This window comes from Platalea leucorodia, assembly GCF_965183815.1.
Source record: "Platalea leucorodia genome assembly, chromosome: 1".
NCBI lineage: Eukaryota > Metazoa > Chordata > Aves > Pelecaniformes > Threskiornithidae > Platalea > Platalea leucorodia.
In genome coordinates this window covers 6,086,992-6,107,559 of record NC_138823.1, presented here as the reverse complement: position 1 = coordinate 6,107,559, position 20,568 = coordinate 6,086,992, and the positions used below count along the sequence as shown (strand labels likewise).

At 41.3% G+C, this 20,568-nt stretch overlaps 1 protein-coding gene across 3 annotated transcripts in view; it reads right to left on the bottom strand.

Moving 5' to 3' along the window:
• Positions 1 to 20,568, bottom strand: part of COL22A1 (collagen type XXII alpha 1 chain) — a 225,103-nt gene that overhangs the window by 155,322 nt on the left and 49,213 nt on the right. For all 3 annotated transcript variants that reach the window (XR_014229069.1, XR_014229070.1, XM_082320514.1), the window contains exon 4: positions 12,513 to 12,587. Coding sequence is in view for 1 of the 3 variants with exons in the window: in XM_082320514.1 (XP_082176640.1) it covers positions 12,513 to 12,587 (75 nt within the window). In the remaining 2 variants the exon portion in view is untranslated. The remainder of the gene's footprint in view (positions 1 to 12,512; positions 12,588 to 20,568) is intronic.

Here is a 20,568-nt window from a genome sequence, read left to right as displayed (position 1 = left end):
AAAGGGTGGGACTTTCCTGTTCTCAGTTGCTTTGATTTAAAAGGTGTTTTTTTTGTGTACCAGGGCAGGTGTGGTTTCCCAGTTGGCTTATAAACTGTTTAATCAGTAATGCCATAAATATGGCAATTAATAAGATGAATAATGCCCTTTGATCATAAGCCTCCTACGTCATTATAGCTACTAAAACAATATGGGGCCAGTGAAACCCTCTAACATGATTACATCTCCTGAAAAGCAGCACACTCTAGTCCATTAACATTAAAATTAAAATAGTGACCTGAAAGAGAAGCTCAGTCTCCTAACAGCATACTTGGCTTGAAAAGCAATTTCTTACGCACTGCTCTGCTGATCAAATCAGCCGAATGTCTCTTTACTTGCAAGTAATAACTGCCTTACAGGAAGCAGCCCATTTTTCCAGGATCGGGAAACACACCCAGATCTGCCTGTTACAGGGAAAAGATAGGCAAAACTTGGCAGTGGACAATTTCTACATCGTCTAACTGTAACGTGCAACCAGATTCTCTTTTGCAGGAAAGATGTCCACACTGCACCGAACCACACCCAAAAGCGTAGCCAAAGGATGATCAAACAGCTCGGTACTTGTCCAGTGGTCCTATGGCATTTGTTTCAAGATAACTATTTCAAGACCAGACTAAAGGGCCATGGTTGGTTGCCCTGAATATGAGCTGGATTTCTGCCTGGCTCCATTAAGGATCTGATATGGACAGCATGGTGGCAGCTAGTGTGCATGTTGAGATTTTCCTGTCTGTCCTGTGTTCAGGGGAAAAAAAAAAAACAAAAAAAACCCAAACAAATTAAAGCAGCAACCAAACCCAGAAAACCAGAGCAACAAAGGGAAGCTTTAACAGCCAGAAAACACAGCAGTGTGCACATTTGGGAAGTCTTCTCAAAGTAAGACAGAGCCATTAACTTCTTTTTTAGTCTGAAGAAACCTTCTGAGAAAAGTCTCCTGCTTTGCATTCCCAAGGAGCCCAAGGTAACACTCACAGGGGGAACAACTGGGCTACTTCTAATTGTGAAAGTTTCTAGTGAGACAACGGCCTGGAGGGGAATGTGGAAAGCAGGTAAGAGAAAAATCAGGAAAGGCACCGGACATCAGAGCCTCAAGTGATGTGTCCAGAATATATTTATTATGGAGGATTTCCAGCCACAAGCACTAATATAAAACAAAGCAGCTTTTGCAGGAAATGCTCCATACTCTGGTCCTGCTTAAAGTCTCAGCTGAATTATCAGCGTATTGATGGAGTATCACCAACAGCCAAGGTCAGGGAGGTTGTCATCAGCTACTGGTTCTCTGAGACTTCTGAAAATAGCAATCTGTATTGCCTGTGATAAAACAGCATATGTTACTTTTACTAGAGGGAGGTCAATGGCAATAAACTTTACAGTAGACTAGAGGAGTGTATAAATTCCTAGGAAGAACAGTATCACTTGGGAGACTTTCAGCAAATACGAGATCTTATCAATTTTCTTGCCTAACGTTTCTGCAGTCTTGAAAGTTAAGCTTTCATGGATTGCCTGTGCTCACAAAGAAGAGCCTGCATGATCACTAGATCCTGAACATCCCTTCCAATTCCTCCAGTATGGTCTGCAAGGCTATTATTACTACTATAAAGAGCCCTCATTTTTGTAACCTGTCTTAGTTACTTTCTGTGCTAATAGATACTTTAAAAATAACAGAAAAAATATGTTATCATGCCATATTCTAAAGTTAAATACTGCATTTATCCAGCTATGTCTGGCAATCAGTTACTTTAAGTCAGAGAGTAGATGAGGGGTATTTTTCCTCTGCTGTATCTAAACATTTGGCATCCTTATCTTCCACAATGATCAAGGCTGAAACCAGCTATTTCTGGACAGACAAGATGCGTCTCAGTTCACAGCTGGGATAGAAGTAAAAGGGTCCAAACCCTGAAGGGGAGACCTACTACTTTATTCAACATGTGTTGCTGTTATTCTTATAGTACCCATCACCTGCTACAGCATTTTTGCTGTTCCTGACATTCCTTCCTCCACAGGAAAGGAAATCCTGGCAAGAGCTGACAGAGCATCAGATATTAGGGATATTTTTAAGAGCTCACTCAAGTCTCCATCTCCAAGGCTCTTCCACCACGTTAAAATTACCTACATCCATACCAGTATTCACTGCCCCAACCATAGTTCCACTTGGCAATAAGAAGTAGTATTTAGGAGGGGGTGAGGTGCACATTGATGCTATCATCCTTCAATGTCCTAATTTTTCCGGTGTGCTGGCCCTCTTTCTTGATGACCAGCTCCTTGGGTTGGTGAGATGTCTATGACGATAACACTGGGGTCGACGTCAAAGCAGCCAGACACTAAATCTTCACACTGTCACAGCGTCCTTGTGAGGCACACAGGTGTCACTTGTTTGCTCATGGTAACGTAGACAACAGCTAAGGTCAGAGTCCTGCAGCTCAGATACTGTTTAGACCTGTCTCGTTGCAAATGATTGTAAAATGGAGTTTGAAAGAAAGTCTTTTGCTGGAGTAATTTTTTTTTTTAACTCTCTCTGGCTGTCGAAAGAAGCGATTTCCAAAGACTTACAATGGATAAGAATTCTGTTTCCTTGCACTGTTTTATTCCTCCCTAGTTTACCTCACCAGTAAAGACAGAAAAAGCAGCAGCTTATTCTTTGCATGGATAATTCACCCCATATTTAGCACTCCCAGCTCAACAGTTTGATTCAGCAGCATCATCCAGCAGTGGTTACCTGACTTATTCCCAAAGCACTAAGGACTGCACCTCTGGAGGAACAAACCAGAGAGATTTACTGGCTGCCTACAAGCCCTGCATGAAGTAGTGTGGTGACTAACGGGGCTGCACAAGTCATTAAAAAAATTAATTTGCTATATTTTACAAGCAGCTTGCAAGAGAATTTTTGAACTATAAAATTTCCAAAGCCTATAGATTAAAGGACCTCAAGAGTGTTTTAAAGAGGCTCTCGCTATTAACCAATTGCCCTTTTTTTCCACAGATATTATGGTTGGGCTTTAAGCAGCACTTCATGCTGGTCTGACTTTCTTCTCACCAGATCCACTGGACTTCAGTGAGGGCAGCACCTGAGAGCTTAAGCTAATGAGGCTTTGTTGAAGGACACAGAACAGCTCTTACACCAGCATGAAGAAGGTATCTTCCAGGAAGCCTACTACCTTCTAGGTGATACTCCATAAGGGGTTTTAGAGGACCCTTTAGATGGTCTCAGTTTTATAACAATAGTAAACCAGATTTACCCCTGGTACATGATGCCACCATTCAGGCTGTTGGTTTACTGATCCTGGTTTGCTTCCTCTGCATCACAACACATGGGAGACACAATTTCTACTTTTCCTTGGCCCCAGCAAAGCAGCAAGTCACAGGAGTCCCATGCAGATCATAAAAAGGGCTTGATCTCAGCTAAAGCACCAATCCACATTTCAGATTATGAGAAGCAAAAACCTTGCTTGAGGAATATAACAGAGTTATACCTCAAAAAGGAGCAAGCTTTGGGAAGCAGTGGGGCAGGTGAGCAGGTGATGGCCAGGCTGAACTACAGGACCACCCTGTTTCAGAAACATCAGCCTCAAGCTTCAGTCAAAAACAGGGGACAGATACAGCACTTGGTAACCTTACACAAGAGAGGAAAGATAACACTTCAGGAAAGATAAAAGGGATATAAAACCAAAGAGAAAATTAAGGCAAAGTGACAGTATGAGAGAGAGGTCAAAACCACAAGTAAATAAGTGAATACACAGTTATAGCCATCCCACCTGGTGGAAAGGGCTGTTGTAATCTAAGCCCCAGCCTGTTGTAAAAACAGGAAATAAATACATGTCTACAGCAGCTGCCTCTGAGGCAGCGCCTTTCAACACCTGATCTCATGTTAATAACACACCGCTTTATGTGATGAATTGTTCTGTTTATCTACAACAGTCCACTCATTCTCTCTTACCCGTTTGCCTCTCGGTTTTTGGACAGTTCCAAGTGGCATATTGCACGACACTGAAAGCTGGTTTTGACACTGAACTCTTTGCCTCATTACTGAAGGCTTTTCTGTGTTGAAGTCATTCTCCATTTTCTCAGTGATGGACATTTGGCTTAGTGCCATGGTCCCTCTTTCAGCTCCTTTCCTGCTCCAGTGATTTACAAGATTAAACAGGGGTTCATTATTCCTTTGATGTCCTTGTATGCCAGATGATAGGCTTGCACCAGCTGAACTTACCAGGACTATTTGTATTAGGTTCTGATTTTAATTAGTTCCTCTATTTTGAAGTCCTCTTTTCAGTTCCTCGGGTGCTAAGGTGCTCTGAGTTCCTCTGGAAAGCCATAAAATGGCATAACTGCAAACTCACCACTTGGGACAGCAGTGGGGAGGGGAGGACTCTCTACTTCTTTGAATAAAAGTTTTGTTGGCAGCACAGTGGACCCAGGAAGACTCTATGCATATAGCTGAGAAAAAATGACAGCAGATAATGTTTATGATGTTTATGAGAGCAGAGTGGCAGGACTGATGAATTCAGCATAACTAGCAACAATTCCTTCTGCTTGCTTGTATGAGAGGCTAGTATTATTTTTGGGTAAGAAAATGTATTTGAGGAAAAACACCTTATGAAGACATAGCCTGCTAGAATTTCCTTGCAATGTTGCTATCTGAGCTATAGGAAAACCCCACCAACATGTTGTTCATGAAAATAAAAATATTCCCATTAATTTTAGGTGCTATGACCATGGCCTAATACGAAAGCAGGTAGGGACTGCTCTCTAAGAGACTGTGGTGGTTGCTTTATGCCAGATGATCACTACAAAACAGATTAGACCTACAGGTAAACCAAAACCTGGCAACAGCTGTCATCAGAGACCATTCACATCAGACAGACTGATTTAACTCCAAGTGTTCGGAGGAGTTTATTGAAATTATATACGTGCCTTCTTCCCATTGTGTGCACAATGGCCAAAAAGCTTGCACTGATGAAGAATCTATGGGATGGTTTCTCCAGCCCCTCTTTTGCAGCAATCTCTTTCTGAAGTAGATTTAATCTAAAGTATTTGGACAATGAAATATCTGGAAGTACCTCATGGCTAGCCAATCTATTAGACTTTTTATAGCCAAAGGGCTTATTGCTTCTTGGGCTATGAATAGTCAAAAAACGAATTTATTTCCTTTTCATCAACTTCAAATGCACTGGAATAAGAAAAAAATCCTGGCTTGTTTAACTTCTGGGAGAAAGCAAATACTGCAAGTTTGGAGGAAAAAAAAAAAAAGCCTTTAGGGATAGATTTACTTTTATTTTTTTAATATGCAGGTAGAACTGAATACTTCATGTGCACATTCCTGTGCATGGTTAACCCTTGTTAAGTCTTCTATGTGGATGCAGAAATGGGAATTTGCCACTGCTGGGATTCAGACCAAAGAAAGGCTTTCACAGGGACAGCTCAGCTGTTACCAGTTTTCTTCCTGCAGTAGCAGATTCTAAAGTAATTTCAGCATTTGTCCTCCATGTTTCCTGATGCCTTTGAGCAGCTCAGCCAGGCTACCTGCTCCAGCACAGATCTGATGCCTAGCATCGGTCAGGTCTTTCACAGTGCCAGAAGCCCACTGAGGTGTAATAACTACATCTCTGACCATGTTAGGAAAAAGATTCATTTAAAACATTTTATTCAAAGAACTCAACCCAACTCTGTTGGTGACAGTGTGGTTTTGTGTACTCTGCAGGATGCTTGAGTGTTTCCAGGCTCCTAATCCAGATGCACACTTTGGTGGCACCCTACCCCCTGTTGGGGTGACTGTACGCTTCCACATCCCAATTCTTTAGTTTCTGTAGAAGGGAAATTCCCTGGTACATAAGCCCAAAAGAAACCACCACAGGTCCCCACGCTGGATAACTGGGGGATGTGGACACTGGGCATGCCACAGTGCACATCTAACGGACAGGTTAGAGGTAGCCCATAGGACTGCAGTGGCTACACTTAGAAGTCACGGGTGACTTATTGGTAATTATTTGCCTGCTTGACCTAATTTTCTTGGAGTTACTGGGTATGAAAATGTCCTTGAACATGGGTGAATCACTTGGGAACCTCTGAAAAACTTCTGAGATCTTTTACGTGCAATGATCTAGGCTATAATGTTAAGATTAGCTACTGCACAGTACATAGACTCCTAGCAAGCAAAGCTAAAAGGGACTTGCTAAGGTCACCTACACTGAAGGTATTCCACCTGCCAGCCCAGAGGACAAATCCACCCCACAGCACAAGTCCATCCATTTTTTCCAGCTCACAGGAGGACTTGGGACTTCAGGTACAGGTCAGCTGCTACTTTCCCTATATACTTCTTATGGATTTACAGCAGCTATAGCCAGATGTATGTGTCTCAGGAACCAGGTTTCAAATTCAGCTCTCCAGATCCTTAAAGAATGGAGAACATTAGCACTCGAAACAGTGCTAATCACTCTTTATGAAATTTTATATGGGGGACTTCCTAGGGCAAGTGTGGGGAGAGGAGGAAATAAGAAGCCTTTAGCCCTTTCCCCCTTTCACCGTTTGCCTAGTGAGGGGTCACTGAAAAATGTGACAGCAAAGTGTCTATGCCATGGCACAGCAAAGCTTCATCCTTCTGCCCCATCTCCCATCCACATCGTAGGTGTATCCAGTCCTGCCTATACAGGTATAACACTGAGGATGGAAAGGAGAGTGGCCGGTGTCCGCACGAATAGCCAGCTTCACCTTCACTGCATATGTGCAGTCTTTGCTGGTGACCACTGTGTCTGAGCATCTACTGTCTGAAGACAGTGATCCGTTACAAATCTCTGCAGCTATTCATGGATTTTTCACTTGCCTCTCAGGGGCTTCCCAAGGAGACTATGGGAGGGACAATACGGACTGCCAAGTGCAAAGGGAGGGCAAAATGCCCATCACACAGGCACCACAAAAACACTTTTGTCCCCCAGAGGACATCAGTCTAATGTGCTTGTTCTGCAGGTTCAACAGCCTGGACACTCCAATTTCCTCCTGTTACCACGTGTTTTAATGGGCAAATATAAATAGTCCCAGGGATATTATAATTAGCTGGTGAGTCACTGGCATCTCTGGAATGTGAGCCTTGTGCTGCAAACCGCAGGACGCTGGAGACATGCTGACAGTTAAACCCAGCCACTGCAGTCTATAATTGTAGGGTACTAGTTTTACAACCAGTGCCTCTATCGTAAAATGCCCAAACATCCTTTATAGAACTACAGAAAAACACAGAGGTCATAAATACGCTGGCATTTTGCTCATTTGCACATGGAAGTTTCTGAGATGGGGAACAGAGTTGGAGGCTGAGGTCAGTCTGTGGCACAACCCATAATGCAATTTCTGCTGTTCTTCATACACTCAGCCTTTGCGACTACTTAGGAGTTAGAGTCAGGGCTTTTATGTTCCCTCCTTTCCCCATTAACACCATCCAGTGTGGCTTGTATGGGATGTATAATGTGATGTAGTGTTTGGAATTATCCCTCCCCAGGGTTAATTCTTCTTAGCACTTATGGAAATCATTGCAGGTCTTCCTTTACTTCTGTGGCAGATTCCCTCTGAAAACAGCAGTCAGTGTCTGTTGAGGAGTATTATCTCCTCTGGTGGATGATGTTGAAGACTGGAGCTCAGCCCATTTTTAATTCTAGGGATCATCCAGATTTCTGCAACAAAATCTCATGTGCTGCAGGTCTAGTTTAAAAAACAAATAATCCAAATGTGAAGTTTTAAAACCTCAAGAAGTAGAATTAATTTTCAATAACTCTCATGTGTTGTTTCAATGCAATATAATGGTTCATAAAAATATACAAGGGGCACATCTTCAGGGTGCAAAATGTTATCATTGTGTTTTCCTACATGGTCATGATTAAGAGTAGGCCATGATCCTTTGTCAAATGCTGATGGAACCAAAATGACAATTCAGCAATATAAGAAATATTAAGTATTAAAAACAGATTTTTATTTTGAATACTTCAGGGCAGATGAGTTAAACCCTCTTTTGTCTTCATTTCTCTACTTGATAAAAAAAAAAAAAAGACACATGGTATCCACAAGGATGCTCTAAGAACTTTGTTTAAAGCATCATTAAGCATTGCTTTAAAATATCAGACTTTCTCAAAGAGGGTGTTTGTCCTGGTATTCTAACTAGATTTCTCACTTTCTTTCAAAAATCCCTGTGTGATTTCTAATGCATGCAGCAACATTTATATTCTGAATTTACGTGTTATGAACTGTTATGCAGATGCCGCTTCACTTCACTGCCAAAATTTGTATCGGTAGCAGAGTAAAGCTGCCTAGATATTCTTACCTCATGCAGTCCTATTTCACTATGGCAGCCCTTACTGAATGCTACAGCTAGTGATTTTTTATTTAAATGCTATGATACCAGAGGGTCATAGAGTACAATCCTCTGCTATGAGAGGACTCATGACTGTCCATCACTGTTTATTTGTCTCCATTGCTACTATTTCACTGCTTGTTCCAGTACTTCATATCTCTGACAGTTTGAAACCTTCTTCTAATGTCTTGAATGTACCTCTTAAACAGTTGATACCCCTTTCTTATTATATTCTTTGTCCTTTAGCTTGAGTAATTCCCCTGTCTGCTTTCTGCTATTCCCCTGATCTGTTTGCAGAAAGCAATAGTATCTCCTCTTTCCACCTGCACACTGCAAGATTAACCAAACCCAGTTTTTTAATCTCCTGTTTGAAAATAGCCTCTCTGCCTCCTGAACACACTAATAGCTCCTCAAGGCTGAATCCATCTTTCCTGAGCTAAGGAGGTCTGAGCACACTTTTCTAGATAAGAAGTAACCAACGTTAGTCCACGCTCATGAATTCTTCCCTATCTCTACAAGACCTACTTTACCTCGTCCAATAATGTCCTTTGCTTTTTCCCCAGCTGTACAGCACTGTGACTTACAAACATCTGCTGACTTAGACACCATCAGTTTCCAGAGTATGAGTTTATAGCACAAACTCCTGTTATTGATCCATGAGTACCGTAACAGGCTTTTTAAACTAATAGCCCCAAGTCAGTTGGAAAAACTCCTAGGTTTTTGAGGTCAACCAGTTCCTCCTTCAAGGATATTCCAATCCCAAACTATATAGTGGTAACTCACAGAGAAGTTTAGACCTAAAACTCGACCCTGAGGAGGTCCACCACTGTCTGCCCTCTGGCTTGTTACTCCCCTTCCTAGAAACTTCATCATTATCTCCCTGCTAGCCAGTTTCTGGCTCCCTTTACAACTTTTATTAATCTCTATCCTTTTTCACTTTAGCAGTGATTTTCAATACAATACTCAATAAATGCTTGCTAAAGTCCAGATAGATGAGATTTACTTAGTCCTGGTTGTCTAAAGAAAAAAAAACACACCTGTCTTTTAAAAGGAAAATATGTTTAGGCTGTTGGCTCTCTTCCAGCTCATAATGTGCTTTGATGCAGTTATTCACTTCATTATGCATGGAGCCATCCCCCTCACCTCTACTCTCAGCCTCTGACTTAACAAAATCCCATGCAACTTCCACCTCTAAGTCACACCACTGGTTCCCTTCATCTCCCAAAGTTTGTCCTTTTATAGCTCATTTTATGATTTAGTTTCTATTTTTACTTCTACTAAACCAGAGTGACTCAATTCACATTCACTTAACTGCAGAGACAGACTTAAAGGTAACAGGTCATGCTATAACTTGTATGCAGGTAGGGTATACAAGAGAGGGCTGGCATTGCTGATGTTCTGTGTGAAAAAATGGCCTGTGCCATCTGCTGGTTCATTTCACCCAATAAAAATATAAGGAAAAAAAAAAAAAAATCCTTAGAAAGACTTTTCTCCCTCTTACCTTCAGTTCTGATGTCTTGTCCCTGTCTGAGAGAGGGAAGAGGTGTTTAATCTGAGAAGGCTTGTAATACCATCTTCCCTGTCCCCAAAATGAAATTTACTGCAGTTTCCACTCTATGGGGCTGCATCTAGCAACAAGCTTGTGCAAGATGTAGCTATGAAGTTCTGTGTTAGGAACCTGCTGGGCAAGGATCAGTTTTGAGTCATTAAGCTCCCAAGTGGAGCACAACATATAGGTGTTAACTTAAATCCTTGAACATATGACAACCTGGGTAGCAGAGGAACAACCTCCCCCCAGTGCTGTCACTGGTGAATCTGCAGAAATTCCAGAGCTGAACCGCTCTGACAAGTGTGAGGGAGCAGGAGGCAGGCTGCTCCTCAAAACTTAAGTGCAGTCCTCTTTGGGGCAGAATAGAAAAGCCTTTCAGCAACAACTAACAGCACAATGCATCCTTTTGGAAGAGGAAACATAGCACACTAATCCAACAGAAATTTTCCAGTTACATTAGCTGGGAGAAGGCAATGATTTCTGTTGGAATTGGACCCAGAGGCCCAGAGTCTTCAGAAAATGCTATAGAGAATGTAAGGAGTACATGAGGAGTGGAAAAGCATTTTGGTCCTATTCTGATCCATCTCCAGCAGCACAATGACCCTTAGCAGACCCAGAATATCCGTTCATTTTTTTCCAGAGAAGAGGCATACATTTCCCTCATCACCAGGAACAGGAAAAGAAAGAAATCGTCATTGTCTCACCATATAGGAGCAATCAGGAGCCTTCTACAAATCCTCTTGTATTGGTGAAGAGGGGCCAGAAATGTCACTTTAATTAAATACTATAACAATCCTGTTATTAAGTCACTGCATGGCATAGTGAACGTTTACACTTTACAGTGAGCCAGTCAGTTCAGCCTAAGCAGGGGAACAGACATGTTGCAACAAATAAAATTCTGTTTAGATATCAGGGAAAAACAAATATTCAGTGTGATAGTGACCAAACTGGAACAGTTGCCCAGAGGACCTGTGGAATGCCCATCTTTGGAGATACTCAAAACTCAACTGTACGAGGCCCTGAACAACCTGTTCTAACTTCAAAGTGGACCTAACTTTGAAGTAGGCCCTGCTTTGAGTAGGAGGTTGGACCAGATGATTTCCATAGGACCCTTCCAACCTGAACTAGTCTACAGATTTAAAACAGCAAAGTCATCTTTTAAGTTAAAATGCCGAATATTGACTTGCTTTCTAGGAGGGAAGTGGGATTTGAAGATAAAGGAAAAATAAGTCAAAAAATTTACAGAAGTATAGATATACATATATAAATATATATGCATACATGCATCTACACCTCACTCTACTCAAAACTTTTGTGCCAGACCTGAAGTGGGATTCTTGTCCTTTACACTGCTAAACAGAAGATATATTCTTGAAGTCACATAAAAGCATAGTGTCTATTAATTAGCACTTGAATTAAAATTCAGATAAACATGAACTAGACATAGGCAGCCATTTGCAATCCCATTCTTCTGCAAAGGATCACATAGATGATCATCTGAGGAGTGACACAACCCTCCTACTCATTTTGAGCAGCAGCTTCCACTGCAAATATGTTCACTCAGAATCAGTAGGGCTATTTGCTGCATAGCTCTATGTTTGCACAGCCCAGTGACAGGAGGACTATCAGAACAGGTTAATGCAAGACCTAGCAATAGACAGCAGTTGAAAATGGGTGTTTGGGGATTATGAGTTTGGGTCTAATGACCAGAAAAGATGGTACCACCCAGCATTATCACAGGCTTAGGTGTTATCAGACCGCAGCCAAAATAAGCTGCCTACAGACAGAACAGTTGGAACTGGTATTTTGTGCAGGCAGTGAAAATCCCCCAATGAAAAAACTCTGAGTGAGTAGCAGAGCTGTCAAACCTTGACCATTTCTACTCATAATCAAGTTGCAGAAGAGCCTCCAGCCTCCCACTGCAGTGACTTATGTTCTTGGGTCAGTCACAGATATTCCCAGTACATCCTTGATGGGCAGGTTTTCTCTGCCAACAGCTCGAACAGTCTTGGGGGGGTAGAAAAGAGGCACAGCCCATGCATATATCTGACAGATTAAGTCCTTCAGCTGGCTGTAAAGATATATCAGAACTCACAAAAAAGCAGAGATATCACCAGACTGGCTTTCCTCTTGATTTTTCACCGGCGTTTCAGAAAAGATGGTTCTTCTTGGGACATTTTATCTTTTACTTTTTTCTTATATACACATATATAAGCATTTCTTCAGTGGTAATTACCATTGTGCTTGGACATCCCACAACAATCACAGATCAAATAAATGGACATTAAAACTCACCAAAAGTGGAGTGGTAAAAAAAAAGTAATCTCCAAGACTTATTGCATTCCTCTATCTACTACACTAAGCTCCACTGGCTTTTTAATTTGCTGTCATATCAAAAGAAAGCTCATGATTAATTTGCTGTCAACTGTCAACAGATAACTCTTTTCCAGCCCTGCAGTTTCTAATGTACTTCTCCACCACTGAACATGTGTTGGATTAAGAAAATGCCAACTAGGAAATGTGTAATGAGTCAGAACATCACACTAGAAGTGCACACTTATACTATTGCAATTCCCAGATGTACAGCAGCAAAGTCTTTACCTGGTATCTCATCAGTCCCCCCATTAGTGTGTTTGAATCGATCTCCTTCCACGTGGACATTTGGACACAGGACATCTGAAAAGCAAAAGAACCAGTACAAAATTATCACAGGTAAACACATCATTTTGGAAGCTATAGAACTAACAAAGGCTGATCTCCTGGGTTTTGTCAAACACTTGCACGTGGTCCCACAGCAATAATTCTGTTCTCTGTCTCTGCACACCCTAAATACCCTTCCTCTATCCTATCCCCTAAGCACATGCTGGGCAAGAGACCCAACACACTACATCTGGTTTTGAGCCACATTTTGATGACTGGCCAGCCAAGAAGCTAAACAGAATAGATGACCAGAACCTTTCCCTCAGCTAGAACATCACTCTGGTTTTTCTCTTTCACTAGTCTGTAAATCCGAATGCAAGTCACAAAAACTTAAGAAAATTAAAAATATGATTCCACTCCCAGATTTGTTGGAAGGAAATTTCTGAAGGCCCAGCTGACATTGGCGTGCCATCCAGACTTTTCAGAAAGGACAGTTCCTACTCAGAAAAACCTCAAACCTAAAGTGCTAAGACAGGAAAGGGAATCCAGAGCACAGAACAATGAAGTGACTTTAGTCACACCAAGGTCTCATCGCAGGCCAGTGTCAGAGACAAAAAAAGAAGCCCACTCTCCTATATCTTACTCTCTATTACTTGTGATTCCCCTGTTAACACTCCTCCAGGACTATGACTATTTATGTCTTTGCTTCTTGAGTTTGTTCAAGCAGAAAGCAATGTTAAATATGATTAAAACTTTGAAGAATATTCAACCCTACACACAGGTTTCAAAAAAAGTCATGAAAATACCCAGCCTTTGTCAGCCATTTCTCATGCTCCCAATTAGTGTCAAGACAATCACAGGTAAATGCTTTTCTGCAGAGAAGTGTCTACCTATCCACCTCTTTCCTGCCATATCTTTGAAGCAACATTTATTTATGCTTTGTTTTCCCAGATCAATAGGTAATTGCACACTTGTAAACAATGGGGACAGGTAGCTCAAGGAATCAAATAATGAGAATATAAAAATGAACCCCCAACTTCTCACTGCTTGCACAGCCCCACATTTATGTCCTTTCTCTGATTTAAAGAACAACCAGATGAGGACAGCCAAGTCCCATGCCTTCATTCGCCCCGTTGCGCATATGATAATACATATATCCTCTGCAGTTGCAATACCCATCTTGACGCATATGGTATTTAGCATCATCTCCAACTGGTGTTTAGTACTTTGTTCCTTCAGTATCATTAATTGTTGTGCTTGTAAAGGAGCAGCAAGGGCCAACTGCTCCCTAAGGGATGGGGAGCCAGGAGCTGAAAGTGACCCAAGCCCAGGCAACACCCTCGCCAATGGGGCACAATCTCACAAGGCTCTCTGATGATTTTATACAGCAGGTCTACCTTGAGTTGTTTGTGAAGCTACATCCAAAATCATGAGATAAAAATGACTTTTCTGAGGACATTGCCAGCATGCCCTATATCTCTCCTGCTTCCTGGCTCTCAGTACAAGATCCAATATTGCACAATGTTTGGTTAAGCCTGGGAATGAAATCAGATATTTTTCCTGCTTTATTGTGCTAATGAATTTACGGTCCAGATTATCAGCTGCAGGTGAGGCACTCTCAGCTCAGTGGAAAGAAAGGGGACTGTAAAAGCCATTGCCAGAAGCCCCAACAGCCAGCGCAGCAATCAAAAGCAGTCAAACACATTCAGCCACCCCTTTGCTGCAGCAGTGGGGGAGGCCAGAGACTGACTACTCATGCAAGTGTGTGTTATCCAGGCCATTTCAGATTTTCTTTGGACCATCTTTAGGGCTGCTGCTTCTATAGATAAAATTCCAAGTAGTCACTTTTCTTTTTCCACCACACCAGGAACCATACTGATTGATGCACTTTGTGCAAATTTTAGCCAGAGGTCTCTTGTGCTCCCTGATGCTTGTTGGTTTGAAAGCCAGGATACTTCATTCAAACGTGCTTATGTCTTAACATTAGACAGGTGAAACCATGTGTTAGGTTTCCCTCCATCAGAGGTTGAAAAACTTTTAAACCTTAGAATAGTCAAAATTAGGCCACCCCTATTCCCATTCAAAACTAAGTTGTACTGACAAAATAATTGCTTAGAAGTGTCAGAAGCCCTGTGCAAGTATTATACTGATGCTTTGAATTTTGTTTTTGATAACAACAAATGCTCTTTTGGTTACAGGCACTGAGTCAGTGCAGTAAACAGCACTTCTGAGCCCCAGTCTTGGAACTGGAAGATGTATGGCTATGCAGTAAAATAAGGAACATAAGAAATCAAAACAAGCAAAATTTCCCCAAATAAAGAGTAAACAAATGGAAAGTATGAATAAAATCACAAAAAATGTCATTCAACTCTGCTGCCCAGGACTCCTGAGAGATACACAGGGAAGACTAAAACATCTCAGACACAGCAGTGTACCTCTTCATGAAACAAGGAGGTAACATCTGAATTATAGATATATAAATCATAGGATAATCACTCCAATCTTTAAAGACATCACACACTCTCCACCAGGTCCAATTAGAAAGAACTATGGTTTCCTAGCAGAGAAGTATGAGCTAGCAAAATCTTCCTGGTTTTAGCTCTTATTTTGGAACCAGAACTATACAGCAAACTCATGTGCTTGGCCTTGGTGCAGAACTGTCTTGCCACAAAAAATAGAAATGCCAATGTTAATAAAATGATTCTCTTCTTCCAGCTCTGTCCTTTACATCTCTATTACTTCTTAAAGAACTGTGGTTTCACTTTGGCCTTCATTTTACAAACCTTCTGTGCTCCTTTTGGCTTCTCCCTTCCTGCCTGCATCTAAGGCACAGGCAGAAACAGTCCACTAGGGAAAGAAAACAATTGCAATGCTCACCTTCCAGCTACAGAGGAATTCACAGAGGCACAAAAGAGGTTAGTTCTTTACCATCCAAGTCAGCAGCACAGCTACTTGTGTCCAAAGGAGCAGTATGCCAGACTGACAGCACATCAATGTGTCCCAACTAGCAATCAGGGCTCATTGCTACACGCAGGGATGCAGTGATATGAAAGGCAAGACAAAAGTTGTTCCTCTCCTTTGGAGCTTTTTGGTGAGATGTCTGATACAGATAAACATTTTAACATCAAAGAAGAGTGTTTATGCCTATTCTTTCTGCTACTGCTAGGCTAAACTTTGAGCAAACGCTCGCAGTGCTTGGAGGATTTGCAGCAATGAGCATCCACCACAAATGGCAGAACGAGTAATGAAATTTGCACTGCAGTTACAGCTCTAATAATTTGTAAACATTTACAGATTTGCAAAGGAGAAGATACAACTGACTGACCTGAGCATTCAGCCACTGGTCCTTGTTACATCCTCTCTGGCCATGTCATTCGAATCTACAGGAGCTTGCAGGTGCTTTTAAACATATATTGTTTAAAACTCCTTCCTTGTCCTCAACTTTATGTAATATTCTGTCAATCCTTTGCTTTATCGTCAAATTTTATCAGCAAAGATTTTCTGTTTATGTCCATGCAGTTCATGGAAATTTTTAATAGCATCAGAACTGCTATATATCCCTTTTACAGTTGCACTAGAAATGATGACTTTCCACTGACACCTGCTACATGAGATCAGTCAGCTCTTAATCCATTGCAGAGTGTTACTTTTTAATGCAAATGTCATTCAATAGGCAATAACAATGCCTAAGAACAAATGTATTATATCTAGGTAGTTACCATATCAACCAAACTGTAAGTCTCCACAGAAAGAAATTAGTTTTGTTAGAGATGACCTCTTTCTCATAAAATTATAATCCTTGAATAGGAATACCTAATAATTCCCATTCTGTAATACTTTATTCACTGGCTTCAACGTCAATTATTATTTTTTGTGAGTGAGATCAGGCAAACTGGTCTATAAATATACATATGAATCATTTTTCATTTTTTAATAGCGATACATTATCTTCATTTCAAAGTCCCATAATTAGTGTTGTACTAGGAAGCTATATGTTTTCCCAGGTATCTTTCTTCTCTTTTACTATTGTTATGCTCTAGTAGTCCAAACTTGCCGAAGACAACTGTGTTTTGTTAGGACGGCTGGTGAATTTCTCCTAGAGTCACTTGCTTCTTACAACCAGAAGGTCCATCCAGCGCTGTCACCTGAAACCTCATTTCCTTCCTCTAGAGACAGACTCCTCAACCGATGACTTGCTCAATGTAGGATAACCATTTCATTCTTGTAGCCTCCTTTTTCACTCCTTTTTCACAGATCTCCAAATTGTTCAGAGCTGTTCGCGGATCCCACATCAGTGAGAAAACAGAGAATCCAGTTCAGCCTCACACAAGCCTTGGTGCTTACTCAAGGACAACAGTTTTCTATCTATCTGCCTTGTTCCTGGGTTGATCTCTACAGATAACCACAGGCACATAGAACTGAGGGGAGATGAGTGTGTCATATCCAATACTCTGTTTTTCCACCCTGATCCCTGTCCTCCCTCACTCCTACCTACAAGGTCCTTGGGAACAGAGGGGCATTTGATAAGATGTCTGCTGCAGGAGCTGCTCAAGTACAAATAAGTAACAACAGAAAATACTGGGAAACAATATTGCAGTCATAGTGACCATTGAATCTCCAAAAGAAATGGACACTGTATATCTTTCAGAGAGGCACTCAATTGTTTCCAAGCACTGGGGACATTTCCTTATGGAAAATGTATCCCGAATGCTTTCAAAAGATGCTCACACATCTTACAGTGACTGTGCGCCTGGTAGAGTATTATTTGTTTTGATGAAAGAATATAGTTAGGACTGGCATTTACAAAGCTTAGCTTTCAATAGAAAAACTATCACAGAATAATAGAATACCAGGTTGGAAGGGACCTCAAGGATCATCTGGTCCAACCTTTCTAGGCAAGAGCACAGTCTAGATGAGATGGCCCAGCACCATGTCCAGCTGAGTCTTAAACATGTTCTACTTTACCTAGATTTCCTCTACAGTCAGAAAAGAGAAATAACCTCTGGTTATTTAGAGAAGTGGTGATTTAGAGAAGAAACATAGATGGAAACGCTTAAAATTACCCCAAATGGCTTTGTATTCTCCAGCAAGAATACACTTTCAGGAGACATGCTTAGTCACAGTCAGACTGTGATCTTTGCAATGCATCATTTCAGAAGGAAAACAACAAGAATTGATGCGATACATTGGGCACTGAGAAACTCTTACCTAATCTGAGCTATCTTAGCGTCCCCTACAGCTGTCTTGAACACCAGTTTTGGGACAGGATGCACCACTCCCTTTCTGCACTGAATACTGACAGAACTTGCATCTCTTTTGCAATAGATGCTTTACTTTAAAGCAGGTAAAGTTAAGTGAGGCAATTCCCATCATAAATACGCTTAAGAACCAGAAGGATATGGGGCTCTCTGTCCTGCTTCATATGACCATGAAATCATCCTCTGAATGCTGCTCAGCACTGAACAAGCTGACTTGGTTTGTATGAGCTTCTTGTTCAAGGAAGCACAATGTAGTTGTGGAAGTGATCTAACTGCAGATAACACCCTTTTCTGTAAGCAAATCATACTAAGATCTGTTTGATGATAATGAGTGACTTAAGCCTCACTTTTACATATCACCCTTCAGAATATTCCCTATGAAAAAATCCCAAAGCTGTCAAATATTTTAAAATTAAAAGAGATAGTACATCTTACAGAGTATATTCACTGTAAGAGACATGTCAGAAGAGCATGTCAGCTAAGGAACTTTCACTAGCATTACATTAACATTAATAACATATTGGTGTGAAAATGTAATAATAGGGCTGTGAGTTTGCAAAAGAACAATGTGAATGATCTGATAGTTTAAGTCTCTTTGCCTCCAAGCTATTTCAAAAGAAAGTCAAAGAAAAGGGATAGAAAAAAGAGAAAGAGAAAAGAGCAGAGCGAAAGAGGCCGGGGGGGAGAGAGAAGGACGGAAGGAAGGAAGGACGGAAGGAAGGAAGGACGGAAGGAAGGAAAGAAAACTTAGAGAGAGAGAGGAGATAAGAGAGGGGAAAAGGAAAAGAGGAAAAGGAAAGGCGAAGGCAAAGGTAAAGCCAAAGGCAAAGGGAAAAGGGCTAGTTTGACACACAGATTCATTTGGGGTCTCTAAACATACAAACAGAGAAATGATTTTGCACTGCAGTGGGCTACCAAATCTGCCAAACTCTCCCTTGAAACTGAAGCGAGACAGATTGAAACCATAAGGCACTTTTTCCTTTCTGACATGTCCTTTTCCCACCTCTGGACTGGCTTATATGAAGAGGACATGAGGCTCTCCCTCTGCTGAGAACCCCAGACCCAGCCTGTGCATACGTCCGCCTTGGGGCTGAGCAGTAACTCAGCCAGACCCGACGGGCAGGTAACGCACGGGGGAACTGCCCAGCCTGCAGTGCTGCAGGAGCTCACAGTGACGGACCGTGGTGTTCCCCCCTCACCCCACAAGTTTATGAATCTCCATTTCTATTTGTACCGTAGGAAGAGCATAATTATTGGAAGAACTGCCTTCTCTATGAGTCCAATCTGAGTAGCTGTTTCCTAAAACACCCTCTTGAAGGTAAATCCCTCACTTGGGAAGTTTGGTTAAAGTCACAGCATCATGTCTGTTTTAGTGATCCATGGCCGGGAATGGTGTGTTCCTGCTGCCCCTTAGGGTTTTCTGTTGAGAAACCTTCTCTGCAAAGTGCTAAACACAAATCCCAGTTCCCAGCACTCCATCCTTTTGTCCTTAGGACTCTGCCTAAACAATTTCTTCATTTTCATTTTTATTCTTTCAAGAATAAGTAAGCCCTCAGCTGCCAAGGGCTCCTCCAGGGACTTGTGTATAATGAATGCCGAACACGTGTAGCTGTCAAGTTACACAAGAATATAGTGGAGAGGTGAGAACAGAAACACAAGAAGGTTAAAGCAAACATTATTTATTACCATGTTTCTTTTTTTTTTTTTTCTCACCAAACTGAGAATTTTAGGATTGCAGAATCTCAGCAGCACCCAGTGCATTGCCAGACATTCAGCTACTCTCTGCATCTCCATCGTTTTTCCATTCCCGCAACAGAAAGTCCCCACTTTCTGTTAAAAAGCATTATATTCCCAACCTAAATATTTGAGTTGTCTCATCCTCTGACACCAATCTTTAGCCCACCACAAATTCTATCCATGGATAAGGAAATAGGCTGGCAAATGCAGGCCTCATTAAATGCTGTCTCCTAAAACTTTAGACTAGAATTCAAAATATTTGCAAGGAATAACTGTTCTTCAGCCACCGTCCAAAAACAAATTCTGGACCTTGTGTACTTTTCAGAGCTAAACAACAATAATAATAAAGAGAGATTTAGAGGACTGGGGGGGGGGGGGGGGGGGGGGGGGCACCTGCATAGAGCAAGCTTCATTTTTTTCTGTAGTTAATATTGCAGATTTTTTCTACATTTAAACAAATTTTCCCATTGAAGCCTACACTTAAAGGGGAAGGGCCTGCCGAGAAAATTTTTCTTAAAGTTAAGAAGATTTCATGAAAGCAGTATCTCAGAGGAGCTTTCCCAGACCCCATTAGCTCTGCTCTTCAATTACTTAGTTCGATGTGCAGCAGTTCCTCCAGCATGCTTAACTCCCTGCAGTCAGTTGATGACGAAAGTGACTCCTATATATAGCACTACCTTTATTTGTTCTTTTTTTTTTTTTTTAATAAAACATTGTACATGGTCTATTAAGAAGCCTCAACAATTAAGGGTTTTTTTTTTTCCCCACTCTCTTAAAAATACTTCTTCTTTTAAAAGAATACCTCCACGCTCTGCCCATATTCACTAAATACTTTTTGTAAATGTTCATTGTCAGATATTCTTTCCCAGCAAATGAACTGATCCTTAAAGTGCCACCCAACTTTGGAAACAAATTCATAAGGAAAAAAACTGGCATATCTTTCAGCTACAGTGGTGGCACTGACAGTGTAATGATACTGCAATTGCTTCTATACTAACATTATAATTTGTAGCAAGGTGTAG